The sequence below is a fragment of the Eptatretus burgeri genome, chromosome 7 (assembly GCF_056783735.1).
Source record: "Eptatretus burgeri isolate ZD-2024b chromosome 7, Ebu_testis_v1, whole genome shotgun sequence".
NCBI lineage: Eukaryota > Metazoa > Chordata > Myxini > Myxiniformes > Myxinidae > Eptatretus > Eptatretus burgeri.
In genome coordinates, this window is record NC_140967.1 from 88713769 (window position 1) to 88727325 (window position 13557).

A 13557-nucleotide genomic window follows, 5' to 3' on the forward strand; every position below is an offset into this window, starting at 1 on the left:
AATCAGTCAAAGGTCAAGGTCACAGTGAGGTCAAACATCCAAAAAAAGTTATAACTCGAGAACGGAAGAAGCTACTAATGTCAAATTACACCACGTGCGTGATTCAGGAGGGTGATGGCTCGCGCTGATTATATTTTGGTCAAAATCGGTCAAAAGTCAAGGTCACAGTGAGGTCAAACAAACGATTTATGATGGTTTGGTACACAATCATCGGAGAAACTTCTGGTTTGCGTCGCTCCCTTCTCCAGAGACAGCTTTTATTAGACAAGGTCAGAGGTCAAGTTGACGATTTCATAAGTACCAGTCTATGACTGCTTGTAGATTTCGTAAGTATATTGATGACTTCCGTTTCTGTTTGTTTGTTTGTGTGTTTGTTTCTTACGAAATCAAAAGATTTCGAAAGTATATTGATGCCTTCCGTTTCTGTTTGTTTGTTTGTTTGTTATCTTGCCAAAACGAAGTTTTTGCAAGATATGTTAGTCAGCTTGTATGTTTTTTTTTTTTGTTGTTTTTTTTTGTTTGTTTGTTTGTTTGTTTGTCTAATCACGTATAAAAAATTCTGCAGAGCACAGTTATCATCGGAAATTTTTGTAACTTCGCATATCAGAGGCCTATAGAGGTCACTTTCAGTGCACAAAATTTTGAAGGTCAAGGTCAAAGGTCAAGGTCACTTTGGCGCAAATCACGGGAGTCGATGAAACCCTTATTTTTGAGTAATTTTGATCGGATCGTCTTCAAACTTCATGGGAATATAGTTCATGGTCTGGCGCTCAGCTGATTAATTTTTGGTGGCGATTGGCCTTGACCTTCATCTGTTTTTTTGTTTTTTATTTTTTGGTCTGTAATCACGTATAAATCACTCTGCAGAGCACAGTTATCATTGGAAATTTTTGTAACTTCGCATATCAGAGGCCTATAGAGGTCCCTTTCAGCGCATAAAATTTTGAAGGTCAAGGTCAAAGGTCAAGGTCACGTTGTCGCAAATCAGGGGAGTCGACGAAACCCTTATTTTTTGAGTAATTTTGATCGGATCGTCTTCAAACTTCATGGGAATATAGTTCATGGTCTGGCGCTCAGCTGATTAATTTTTGGTGGCGATTGGCCTTGACCTTCATGGTTAGCGCCTCAGGTCAAACATATTTGACCCCAAGGTCAAATTTTCAAGTTTTAGGAACCATATCGTGAAGTACCTCAAATTGAACACCTCGATGAGTGCTTTCTAGATATGTCAAGCTTGAGACATTATGACGTCATTTGGTGACGTTATGAGGCAAAAGCATATTTTTCATGGTTACTCTGTAGAACGATTCTCATCGGAATCTCTCGTAGGCAGATATTCCTCAAGGAGTCGCTCCTGGTGGATAGCAGCTCTGTTCACCTCAGTGTGACCTGAAAGAAGTCACACGTGGTCACCTTTTGGCAAGATACGGGTCACCCTGCGGGTGACATTGGTTTATTTTTTTGTTTGTTTGTTTGTAGGCACCATAACTCGAGAAGGGAAGGAGCTACCAATGTCAAATTACACCACGTGATTCAGGAGGGTGGTGGCTAGCGCTGATTAGATTTTGGTCAAAATCAGTCAAAGGTCAAGGTCACAGTGAGGTCAAACATCCAAAACATTCGATTTTTGATGGTTTGGTACAGAATAATCGTAGAAACTTCTGGTTTGCGTCGCTACCTTCTTAAGAGACAGCTTTTATTTGACAAGGTCAGAGGTCAAGTTGACGATTTCGTAAGTACCAGTCTATGACTGCTTGTTTGTGTGTTTGCTTGTTTGTAGGCATGATAACTCGCGAACAGAAGAAGCTACCAATGTCAAATTACACCACGTGATTCAGGAGGGTGATGGCTCGTGCTGATTAGATTTTGATCAAAATCGGTCAAAGGTCACAGTGAGGTCAAACATCCAAAACATTCGATTTTTGATGGTTTGGGACAGAATCATTGTCGAAACTTCTGGTTTGCTTCAATACCTTCTCCAGAGACAGCTTTTATTAGACAAGGTCAGAGGTCAAGTTGACGATTTCGTAAGTACCAGTCTATGACTGCTTGTTACTTACGAAATCTAAAGATTTCGTAAGTATATTGATGCCTTCCGTTTCTGTTTGTTTCTTAGTTTGTTTGTTTGTTTGTAGGCACGATAACTCGAGAACGGAAGAAGCTACCAATGTCAAATTACACCACGTGATTCAGGAGGGTGATGGCTAGTGCTGATTAGATTTTGGTCAAAATCGGTCAAAGGTCAAGGTCACGGTGAGGTCAAATATTCGATTTTTGATGGTTTGGTACAGATAACTCGAGAACGGAAAAAGCTACCAATGTCAAATTACACCACGTGATTCAGGAGACTGATGGCTCGTGCTGCTTAGATTTTGGACGAAATCGGTCAAAGGTCAAGGTCACAGTGAGGTCAAAAATTCAATATTTGATGGTTTGGGACAGAATCATCGTAGAAACTTCTGGTTTGGGTCACTACCTTCTCCAGAGACAGCTTTTATTCGACAAAGTCAGAGGTCAAGTTGACGATTTCGTAAGTACCAATCTATGACGGCTTGTTTGTGTGTTTGTTTGTGGACACGATAACTCGAGAACGGAAGAAGCTACCAATGTCAAATTACACCACGTGATTCAGGAGGGTGATGGCTCGTGCTGTTTAGATTTTGGTCAAAATCGGTCTAAGGTCAAGGTCACAGTGAGGTCAAACATCCAAAAAATGATAACTCGAGAAGGAAGAAGCTTGCAATGTCAAATTACACCACATGATTCAGGAGGGTGGTGGCTAGCGCTGATTAGATTTTGGTCAAAATCAGTCAAAGGTCAAGGTCACAGTGAGGTCAAACATCCAAAACATTCGATTTTTGATGGTTTGGTACAGAATAATCGTAGAAACTTCTGGTTTGCGTCGCTACCTTCTCAAGAGACAGCTTTTATTTGACAAGGTCAGAGGTCAAGTTGACGATTTCGTAAGTACCAGTCTATGACTGCTTGTTTGTGTGTTTGCTTGTTTGTAGGCACGATAACTCGCGAACGGAAGAAGCTACCAATGTCAAATTACACCACGTGATTCAGGAGGGTGATGGCTCGTGCTGATTAGATTTTGATCAAAATCGGTCAAAGGTCACAGTGAGGTCAAACATCCAAAACATTCGATTTTTGATGGTTTGGGACAGAATCATCGTCGAAACTTCTGGTTTGCTTCAATACCTTCTCCAGAGACAGCTTTTATTAGACAAGGTCAGAGGTCAAGTTGACGATTTCGTAAGTACCAGTCTATGACTGCTTGTTACTTACGAAATCTAAAGATTTCGTAAGTATATTGATGCCTTCCGTTTCTGTTTGTTTCTTCGTTTGTTTGTTTGTTTGTTTGTAGGCACGATAACTCGAGAACGGAAGAAGCTACCAATGTCAAATTACACCACGTGATTCAGGAGGGTGATGGCTAGTGCTGATTAGATTTTGGTCAAAATCGGTCAAAGGTGAAGGTCACGGTGAGGTCAAATATTCGATTTTTGATGGTTTGGTACAGATAACTCGAGAACGGAAAAAGCTACCAATGTCAAATTACACCACGCGATTCAGGAGACTGATGGCTCGTGCTGCTTAGATTTTGGACGAAATCGGTCAAAGGTCAAGGTCACAGTGAGGTCAAAAATTCAATTTTTGATGGTTTGGGACAGAATCATCGTAGAAACTTTTGGTTTGGGTCACTACCTTCTCCAGAGACGGCTTTTATTCGACAAAGTCAGAGGTCAAGTTGACGATTTCGTAAGTACCAGTCTATGACTGCTTGTTTGTGTGTTTGTTTGTGGACACGATAACTCGAGAACAGAAGAAGCTACCAATGTCAAATTACACCACGTGATTCAGGAGGGTGATGGCTCGTGCTGTTTAGATTTTGGTCAAAATCGGTCTAAGGTCAAGGTCATAGTGAGGTCAAACATTCGATTTTTGATGGTTTGGTACAGAATCATCGTAGAATCTTATGGTTTGCTTCGCTACCTTCTCAAGAGACAGCTTTTATTCGACAAGGTCAGAGGTCAAGTTGACGAATTCGTAAGTACCAGTTTATGACTGCTTGTTTGTTTGTTTGTTTGTAGGCACGATAACTCGAAAACGGAAGGAGCTACCAATGTCAAATTACACCATGTGATTCAGGAGGGTGATGGCTAGTGCTGATTAGATTTTGGTCAAAATAGTTCAAAGGTCAAGGTCACAGTGAGGTCAAATATTCGATTTTTGATGGTTTGGTACAGATAACTCGATAACGGAAGAAGCTACCAATGTCAAGTTACACCACGTGATTCAGGAGCGTGGTGGCTAGCGCTGATTAGATTTTGGTCAAAATCGGTCAAAGGTCAAGGTCACAGTGAGGTCAAACATCCAAAACATTCGATTTTTGATGGTTTGGTACAGAATCATCGTATAAACTTCTGGTTTGCGTCACTACCTTCTCTCGAGACAGCTTTTATTCGACAACGTCAGAGGTCAAGTTGACGATTTCGTAAGTACCATTCTATTACTGCTTGTTTGTTTGTTTGTGTATTTGTGTGTTCGTTTGTAGGCACGATAATTCGAGAACGGAAGAAGCTACCAATGTCAAATTACACCACGTGATTCAGGAGGTTGATTGCTAGTGCTGATTATATTTTGGTCAAAATCGGTCAAAGGTCAAGGTCACAGTGTGGTCAAGCATTCGATTTTTTTATGGTTTGGTACAAAATCATCGTTGAAACTTCTGGTTTGCGTCGTTACCTTCTCGAGAGACAGCTTTTCTTCGATAAGGTCAGGGGTCAAGTTGACGATTTCGTAAGTACCAGTCTATGACTGCTTGTTTGTCTGTTTGTTTGTCTGTCTGTCTGTTATCAACTTTACGGCAAAACGGCTTTCGCAAACACTATCAAATTTAATCCACAGGTGGACAATGAACCTTGGACGACCCCATTAACTTTTGGGTCCAATTGGATCAAAGGTCATGGTCAAGGTCACGAAAAGATCAAAATCGTTTTTCGCTCATAACTTCGTCAAATATGATCTGATTTACTTCAAACTAAGTTTACTTCAAACTAATTTACTTCAAACTTATAGTGAACCTTATTCTATTTGTCACTTATAATCCTACCTATTCCTATGGTGAAAAATGCATATTTGTGAAGATCGGTAGGGTCCGAAGACTTTATGCCTTAAATGGGCGGGATTTGTTGTGCCTGGTTGTTTTTGTTTCTGAGGCACAAACATATCTGTGTTCCTGTCCAGGTTGGACGTGATGATGTGTGGATTGCGTGATTGCTGGAGTTCCTGTTGGGTGTTGTGCATGTGTGGGTGTGGTGTTGTGGAACGAGCACTGGGTTTTTTTTGCGCACCATGCCCACTTACTTGCTCCATGCAGTATTTGCCATTTGCATGAGAGGTGTGCATCGTGTGGTTACGTCCACGGTCTCCCAAGTTAGACCACCCTCTCGGCCCTTAACGTGACATGCTTCCATTATCAATCTGTCATTTGTTTTAATGTCGTGTCTCGGACATGGGTCCCATCATAGTCAACTTTGTGGCCAGATTGCAGACAATGACATTCTCTGGTTGACTGTGTCACCTTTCCAAGCCAAACTGCTCGGACATGTTCATCTGGCTTTTGTTTCAAATTTCTTCCAGTTTCACCAATGTACAGGGTGTTCCAAAAAGACCCGGACAACTTTGGTTGTTAATATATTTATACAACGATGATACAACGATAGCCTTTGGTTTATTTGATATCGAAACTTGTGACATTTTGTGCACATTATCAATACACTTCAGTATGAGCTCCGTTTGTCACGCGCAGGACATCAAGGCGGTACACGAGTTATTGCCATGTTTGGCTCAGCATGTTTGCGTCCACCAGTGCGCATGCAGCTGTGATCCGAGAAGAAAGATCATGCAGGTTTGCCACCTTGGTGTTGTCGCCACCATCTTTGACAAACCCCACAGAAAAACAATAATTAAGGGGGTTATGTCTGGTGATCATGGGGGCCAGGCGGTTGGTCTATCTCGGCCAATCCAGCGACCTGAAATTTTTTAGTCAGGACTGCTCAAACGACTAAGGCCCGATGAGTGGGAGTGCCGTCCTATTGAGAAATGATATTGGGTTGCAGGTCTTCAATCTGTGGGAAGGCAAACCTGCAGGATATTCTTTCTTGGATCACAGCTGCATGTGCACTTATGGACGCAAACATACTGAGCCGAACATGGCAAGAACCCATGTTCCACCTTGATGTCCTGCACGCGACAAACGGAGCTCACACTGAAGTGTTGATAGTGTGCACAAAACGTTAAGTTTCTGTATCATATATAACAAAGTTGTTTTTGTTTGTTTGTTTGTTTGTTTGTTTGTTTTTATCATTGGATCATTTGTGGTTCAAAATACATTAACAACCAAAGTTTCCCAGGTCCTTTTGGAACACCCTGTATAATTGGTCACAGTCTCTGTATGACAAATGGTAAACCACTGGTTTGTCAACACTTGATATTGTGTGCTTTGTTTTGAAATGACATTTTGGATGGTGGATGGAGATCTGTCGGCTACATCAATCCATGCGCTGTTTATTCTCTTTCCCCGAGATGTAGTATCGAAAGCCTTGGGTACGTAGTTCGGCAGTACACAGTGCTGCATGTCTGGCTTGTACACATAAGCATGTCTGGCTCCCGTTCTGCAAATGGGATAGCCAAACAGGACGCACGATGACATATTCTGTTCATGGAGTGATTAGTGTATTGAAAGTTCTATATTGAAGGACAGTTGAGTTAACCAGCCACTAAGTACAGGTAGGAATCTGGTGACATATTGAGGGACAGCTGAAGTTCAGGGCAGCCAATAAGCTCAAGTAGGAAACTGATGCGTTTCTTGAGAAACTGATGACTTGGGAAGGGTTTTTTTAGGATCTTTTATTCCTTTGGTTTTCCTGCAGGTGGTTATGCCCATCTGTTTGCATCATTGTTGTTGCTGTTTTTGGTGCACCTGGCAAAAGTCCAGTTTGAGAAATCGCCTCATTGTTGGTGAAACCAAGGATGAAACGAGGAGGGTATGATGGAGATGCCTTTTTATCCTATGTTACCAAGAAATGAGAGATCACTTCCATTAATTTTTTTAAGGCAATGAATCGTTGACTTTGCAGTCAGTAGCTGCAGATATGTTCCATTAGAAAAGGTTAATCTGTGTTGTATAGAGAGAGATCTGGTATTTATTGCTTGCAACATGCATGAAGCTCTTGTTTGAGTTGCAATTGTCATTTGAATATCATCTCTGTTCCACCCACCCTCACCTTCCCTTTCCCTTTTCTCTTATTGCTTCTCTCATTGCCTTTTCCAAATCCCTCAGCTCTCTCCTTTGGTTCTTTACCCCTCACCACATCTCCTCATGCATGCCTCATTCGTGACGGACCCCACTACCCCCTCCTGCCCCGTACTCCTCGCCCGTGCCCTTTAGTTACACACTACGCCATGTGGCTGTTGGTGTGCTGGGCCAGCTGCTATCCTGCCGTCAAAGCCAGCCTTGCCGAAGACCAACGCCTCGATTCCTGGTTGTTCAACCTCACGCTGCTTGCTCCAGAGGTATGTCTGATGTCTGATGACGTTCAGGCATTTTACCAGGCCACCAGTTTGACCTTTAATCCTAATGTTCCTGTGTTTTGATGAGTCACCAGTGCTGCATGGCCGATGCTGGGATTCTCCCTTCATTCCATGTTTGCTGTAGTTTCTTCCTGGGTCTACTGTTTTGCAGTTCACAGTCTTTGCTTGCAAGCTCTTTTTAAATATTTTGCTTAATTTTTGTTTTCCAATGCCATGACCTTAGGCCGCTGTCCGTGCTGAGGCAGCAAGCTGCCTATACCGTCTGTGTGTGACCGGTCTCGATGAAAGCGAATTGTCCGAGCGCTCGTTTCTTTTACTTATGGTTTCGACACTCCTCAAGTTTCTACCCGACGCGCAGGCAATGCGGCCCAGCAAGGTGAGATGAAATGTGACGGCATCGTAACACTCTCCGTATTGTCGTAAATATTTGTGTTAAGCATTTTCAATCCAGTCAATTGAATTCGAAATAGGGCCTGAGCTTAAACATATTGCTTTAAAGATTAAAAAAGAATTTTGTGGCTTCTTCAGAGAGCTTTGTCCTTCAACATGTCCAAAAGTATCGATTGCGAGAAAGCTGCAAATCAGCTAAAACATACCTTCATAAGAACCACTTTATCATTTATTGTCCAGCAGTGAATTACATTTCCCATGGCACAGCAATCACAAATGTTGTGTTTCACACATCATTTGGCATTGCAGTAATTGGGTTATAATAGATTTTAATGTCACAGCACGAGCTTCTTCCTTTGTACACAATAAATGGGTTCATTGGTCATCATCTTGGATGCTGAAGACCATTCTCTGAGAACAGCTTTTCTCCCCGGCACTCGACTTTATTTTTCCCTTCCTTTTTGTGATGGTGATGGACGTGCTGAGTGACAACGTAGAGAATAGCGGGTGCTCCTGTTCGCCGATGACTCGGTCATAACAGCAGAGTCAAAGGATGAGCTCCAGAAAAGAGTGCTGTAATGACTAGGGAATTTCGAGAGGTAGATATTGACAATAATGCTAGAAAGATGGAGGTTATAGTGTGTCGTAAGATCGGAACAGAGAGGGTCCAGATTGCAGAAAGAAGAGGAGAAGAGCTGAAACAAATGTACAAAATCAAATACCTTGGTGCAGCACAAAAGGAAGAGGAAGGTTGTGAATCAGAAGTCCAGGACAGAGTGTGAAGGCAGTGTGAATATGGTAGGAGGTGGTTCGTGGTGTCGTCTATGATAGAAGGAGACTGAGAAAATGGAAGGTGATAATCTAGAAGAGAGTGATTAGGCCTGTTCTACTGTTTGTTGCAGAAAGATGGCCTTTCATATTTTATCTTCAGCTGCAGCATGGTCAAAATCCTTGTCTGCACCAGGAGTCCCTGAATCCTTGCTTGAGCAGAAGAGCATTATGGGTAGTGTCAACAAGGAAATGGCCTCAGAAAGAGAATGGTTGAGCTGGAGGTGTTGCTGTGCATTGCGGAGGACTTTAACACACATTTGGGAGTGCTGGAGATGGGTGAAGATGATGTTGGTAAATTTGGTTGGGGAACAAGAAATAGAGAGGGTCAAGGGCTGGTGGAGCTGATGGTGAGGAATGGGATGACAGTCGCTGGTTCATTCTTTCAAAAGCAGAAAAGCCACAAGATTACCTGGAGGAGTGGACAGCATAGAACATAACTGGATTTGGTGGTGGTAAGGAAGTTGCGGAAGGTTAAGGATTGTAAGACAGTGGTGGGAGGGCATGTAAACCACCCAGCACAAGCCTGTGGTGCTTGTGGTACAGATGAAGAAAAGGAGGGAGGTTAAGTGCAGGGGGTGGAAGACTATTAGATGGGGGAAGTGTAGGGGCAAAGTCATCAGAGAGAGAAGGAGAGTACGAGGGCCAGATATGAGCAACTTAGCGAATAGAGATTTGGAGGAGGAATGGAAGAAATACAGAGAGGCGATGAGAATTGCAGAAGTTTTGTGTGGAAGGACGTCAGTAAAGGGTTCGTCGTCGAGGGATAAAACCAAGGATGGTGCACGCAGGAAGTAGTGAAGGAAGTTGGTCAAAAGGAGGTTTGGAAGAGGATAGAGAGGATCAAGGATGGAGTGAGGCAACCAGATGCATGGTTGATGCACCTGAATGAGCAAAAGAAGAAAACAGCAAGCAGAGTGGTGGATAAGGTGAGGAATGGTATGGAAGAGGTGTCCAACAAGTTGGAAGAGGGTGATGGGAAGATTATTTATAGATATATATATATATATATATATATATATATATATATATATATATATATATATATATATATATATATATATATATATATATATATATATACACAAGCTGGTAGGCGGACTGGGTAGTCGACTACCCAATAGAACCTGACGCGATGGGCCCGTTCGATGGGAAATGACCTGAGGATTAAGCACAAGAAAATTCATGATTCTAGCTTCAAGGGTTTAGGCTGCAGATTATTTTTTCGTTAAAATACCCCCACATTTCGAGGTTTTTCAGCCGTTGCTAGGCAACGAAGGGGTCCATAGCAACGGTTCTTTCTCACACATAACTTGGACATACCATGAACCTACCATACCAGTTTCATGTATATCTGACTCATAGTCTCTGAGATATAACGAACTTCGTTTTTTTATTGTTTTCGACCAGGGTTCATTCAAAGTCTATCTTCTCCGACAGTTTTCATAGGATTCGGCTGGAAATTTTTGACAAAATGGCTGAATGTACTGCCCACAGTCGCTCGGGGCCCGATTTTTGATTTTCGAAAAAATTAATTTTGTATGATTTTTCATAAATTTGAAAGTCCCGTTGCAAGGCAACGGTGGTGTCCATAGCAACGGTTCTCATTTGCACACAACTAGGTCATGGTATGACTCTACCAACCAAGTTTCATCGAAATCTCCATTGTATTAACAGAGCACTGGACCAAACAGACAGACAGACAGACAAACAAGCCGGTAGGCGGACATGGGTAGTCGCCTACCCAATAGAACCTGATACGATGGGCCCGTTCGATGGGGAATGACCTGAGGATTAAGCACAAGAAAATTCATGATTCTAGCTTCAAGGGTTAATGCTGCAGATTGCTTTTTCGTTAAAATACCCCCACATTTAGAGGTTTTTTGGCTGTTACTAGGCAACGGTTCTTTCTCACACATTACTAGGACATACCATGAACCTACCATACCAGTTTCATGTATATCTGACTCATAGTCTCTGAGATATAACGAACTTCGTTTTTTTTATTGTTTTCGACCAGGGTTCATTCAAAGTCTATCTTCTCTGACAGTTTTCATAGGATCCGGCTGGAAATTTTTGACAATATGGCTGAATGTACTGCCCACAGTCGCTTGTGGCCCGATTTTTGATTTTCGAAAAAAATTAATTTTTTTATGATTTTTCAAGAATTTCAAAGTCCCGTTGCCAGGCAACGGTGGTGTCCATAGCAACGGTTCTCATTTGCAAACAACTAGGTCATGGTATGAACCTACCAACCAAGTTTCATCGAAATCGCCATTGTATTAACGGAGCACTGGACCGAACAGAGGGACACAGACAGACAGACAGACAGACAAACAAGCTGGTAGGCGATGAGGGATTCGCTAGGATCGAAGCGCTGGATACGATGCTTTTCATTCTGACCGATCCACCGACGAAGATTCATTGCCAAGACGTATTGGTTCACATACAATTGTTCCTCTACCTGGCAAGATTTTTCCTATTGCGTATTTTGCCAACTGGCACTCCTCATAAAAAATGACGGTAAATAGACACCCTATTTTTGAAGGACCACCATTTGAAAAATAATCGGTTTGCTGGTTTGTGCTGTGGAGCCTCGCGTTGCAGAGACACACACACACACACACACACACACACACACACACACACACACACACACACACACACGGAAAACCCGATAAACTTCTCTCAATGCTTTTGTTTGACCACACCTCCTGATCCACACAATATTTTTCATAAGCCACGCCCACTTTCCTATGCCACTCCCACTTTAAACAATAAATAATTGGAGGTGGTGTGTGGGGCATGGAATCGTTTTTGGTAAATAAATAAATAATTGGAGGTGGTGTGTGGGTCGTGGAATTGTTTTCGGTAAATAAATAATTGGAGGTGGTGTGTGGGTCATGGAATCGTTTTCAGTAAATAAATAAATAATTGAAGGTGGTGTGTGGATCGTGGAATTGCTGTCGGTAAATAAATAAATAAATAATTGGAGGTGGTGTGTGGGTTTGTGGAATCGTTTTCAGTAAATAAATAAATAATTGGAGGTGGTGTGTGGATCGTGGAATCGTTTACGGAAAATAAATAAATAAATAATTGAAGGCGGAGTGTGGGTCGTGGAATCGTTTTCGGTAAATAAATAAATAATTGGAGGTGGTGTGTGGGTCGCGGAATTGTTTTCGGTAAATAAATAAATAATTGGAGGTGGTGTGTGGGTTCGTGGAATCGTTTTCGGTAAATAAATAAATAATTAGAGGTGGTGTGTGAGTCGTGGAATCGTTTTCGGTAAATAAATAAATAATTGAAGGTGGTGTGTGGATCGTGGAATCGTTTACGGAAAATAAATAAATAATTGAAGGCGGAGTGTGGGTCGTGGAATCGTTTTTGGTAAAAAAATAAATAATTGGAGGCGGAGTGTGAGTCGTGGAATTGTTTTCGGTAAATAAATAAATAATTGGAGGTGGTGTTGGTCGTGGAATCGTTTTCGGTAAATAAATAAATAATTGGAGGTGGTGTGTGGGTCGTGGAATCGTTTTCGGTAAATAAATAAATAATTGGAGGTGGTGTGTGGATCGTGGAATCATTTTCGGTAAATAAATAATTGGAGGTGGTGTGTGGGTCGTGGAATCGTTTTCAGTAAATAAATAAATAATTGAAGGTGGTGTGTGGGTCGTGGAATTGTTTTCGGTAAATAAATAAACATTATATTATTAGAAATCCACAAAGACAGAAATGCCAGTGATTCCATTTATTTTGGATCCTTTTCACTTTGGTCAATAACGTTTGGATCGAGGAGAGATCGAAGGTGGAACGACGGTGTAGTTCCTTACAAACACTGTATACACACCTTAAATGACGTTAAATAAACACCCGATTTTTGAAGGACTACCATTTGAAAAATTAAACCTCAATCAAAAATCGGCTCGAGTAAAATTTTCTAAATATCTCGAAGTGTTTAATTCCGAAGTCTCGTTTCTCTACATTCAAAACTGAAGGACAAGTATTGAAAATACTGCACACGGTTTTTCGGCCGCTGCACAGCAACGGGTGGTTGCGAGGCAACGAAATTCAAACGTGCACCTTCCCAGACCATATGGCACCTGTTGGCAAAGTTTCATCGAAATCGGTTTGCTGGTTCGTTCTGTGGAGCCTCGCATTGCACACACACACACGCACACACGCACACGCGCACACGCGCACACGCGCACACGCGCACACGCGCGCACACACACACACACACACACACACACACAGAGACACAGACACACGGAAAACCCGACAATAAGGGATATCTAGCATATATAGCGAATCCAACATATCGACGGAAATACTGATAATAAGGGTAGAACAAATCTCAAAAAAAATTTTTGATTTTTTTTTTTTCCCGACTCGATCGACTACCCAATATATATATATATATATATATATATATATATATATATATATATATATATATATATATATATATATATATATATATATATATATATATATATAGGCTTGGGACAGGGATGAGGATAGTATGGATCTGAAGGGGGGAGGGCGGAGGTTAAGGATGGTGGCCGGAGGCTCGTGACAGTGAGGGGGCAGTATTGAAGGTGTGGGAAGGATATTTCAAGGAGTTGTTGAACCGAGGAAGAAGCAACAGCGAGCTGGAGCTACCATGTTATGTAGAGGGGGAAGTGAAGTTGGTGGATGTCACGGAGGAGGAGGAGGTGTGGATGACATTGAAGGGAA

The 13557-nt window shown here is 41.9% G+C and overlaps 1 protein-coding gene across 7 annotated transcripts in view; it reads left to right on the forward strand.

Moving 5' to 3' along the window:
* The window catches only part of USP34 (ubiquitin specific peptidase 34), a 341601-nt gene that overhangs the window by 198641 nt on the left and 129403 nt on the right, over nucleotides 1–13557 (forward strand). For 5 of the 7 annotated variants that reach the window (XM_085890368.1, XM_085890369.1, XM_085890372.1 and 2 more), the window contains 2 exons: nucleotides 7352–7584; nucleotides 7826–7978. In XM_085890368.1, the coding sequence (XP_085746494.1) occupies nucleotides 7352–7584; nucleotides 7826–7978 (386 nt within the window). The remainder of the gene's footprint in view (nucleotides 1–7351; nucleotides 7585–7825; nucleotides 7979–13557) is intronic. The other 2 variants (XM_085890370.1, XM_085890375.1) reach the window with 1 other exon arrangement.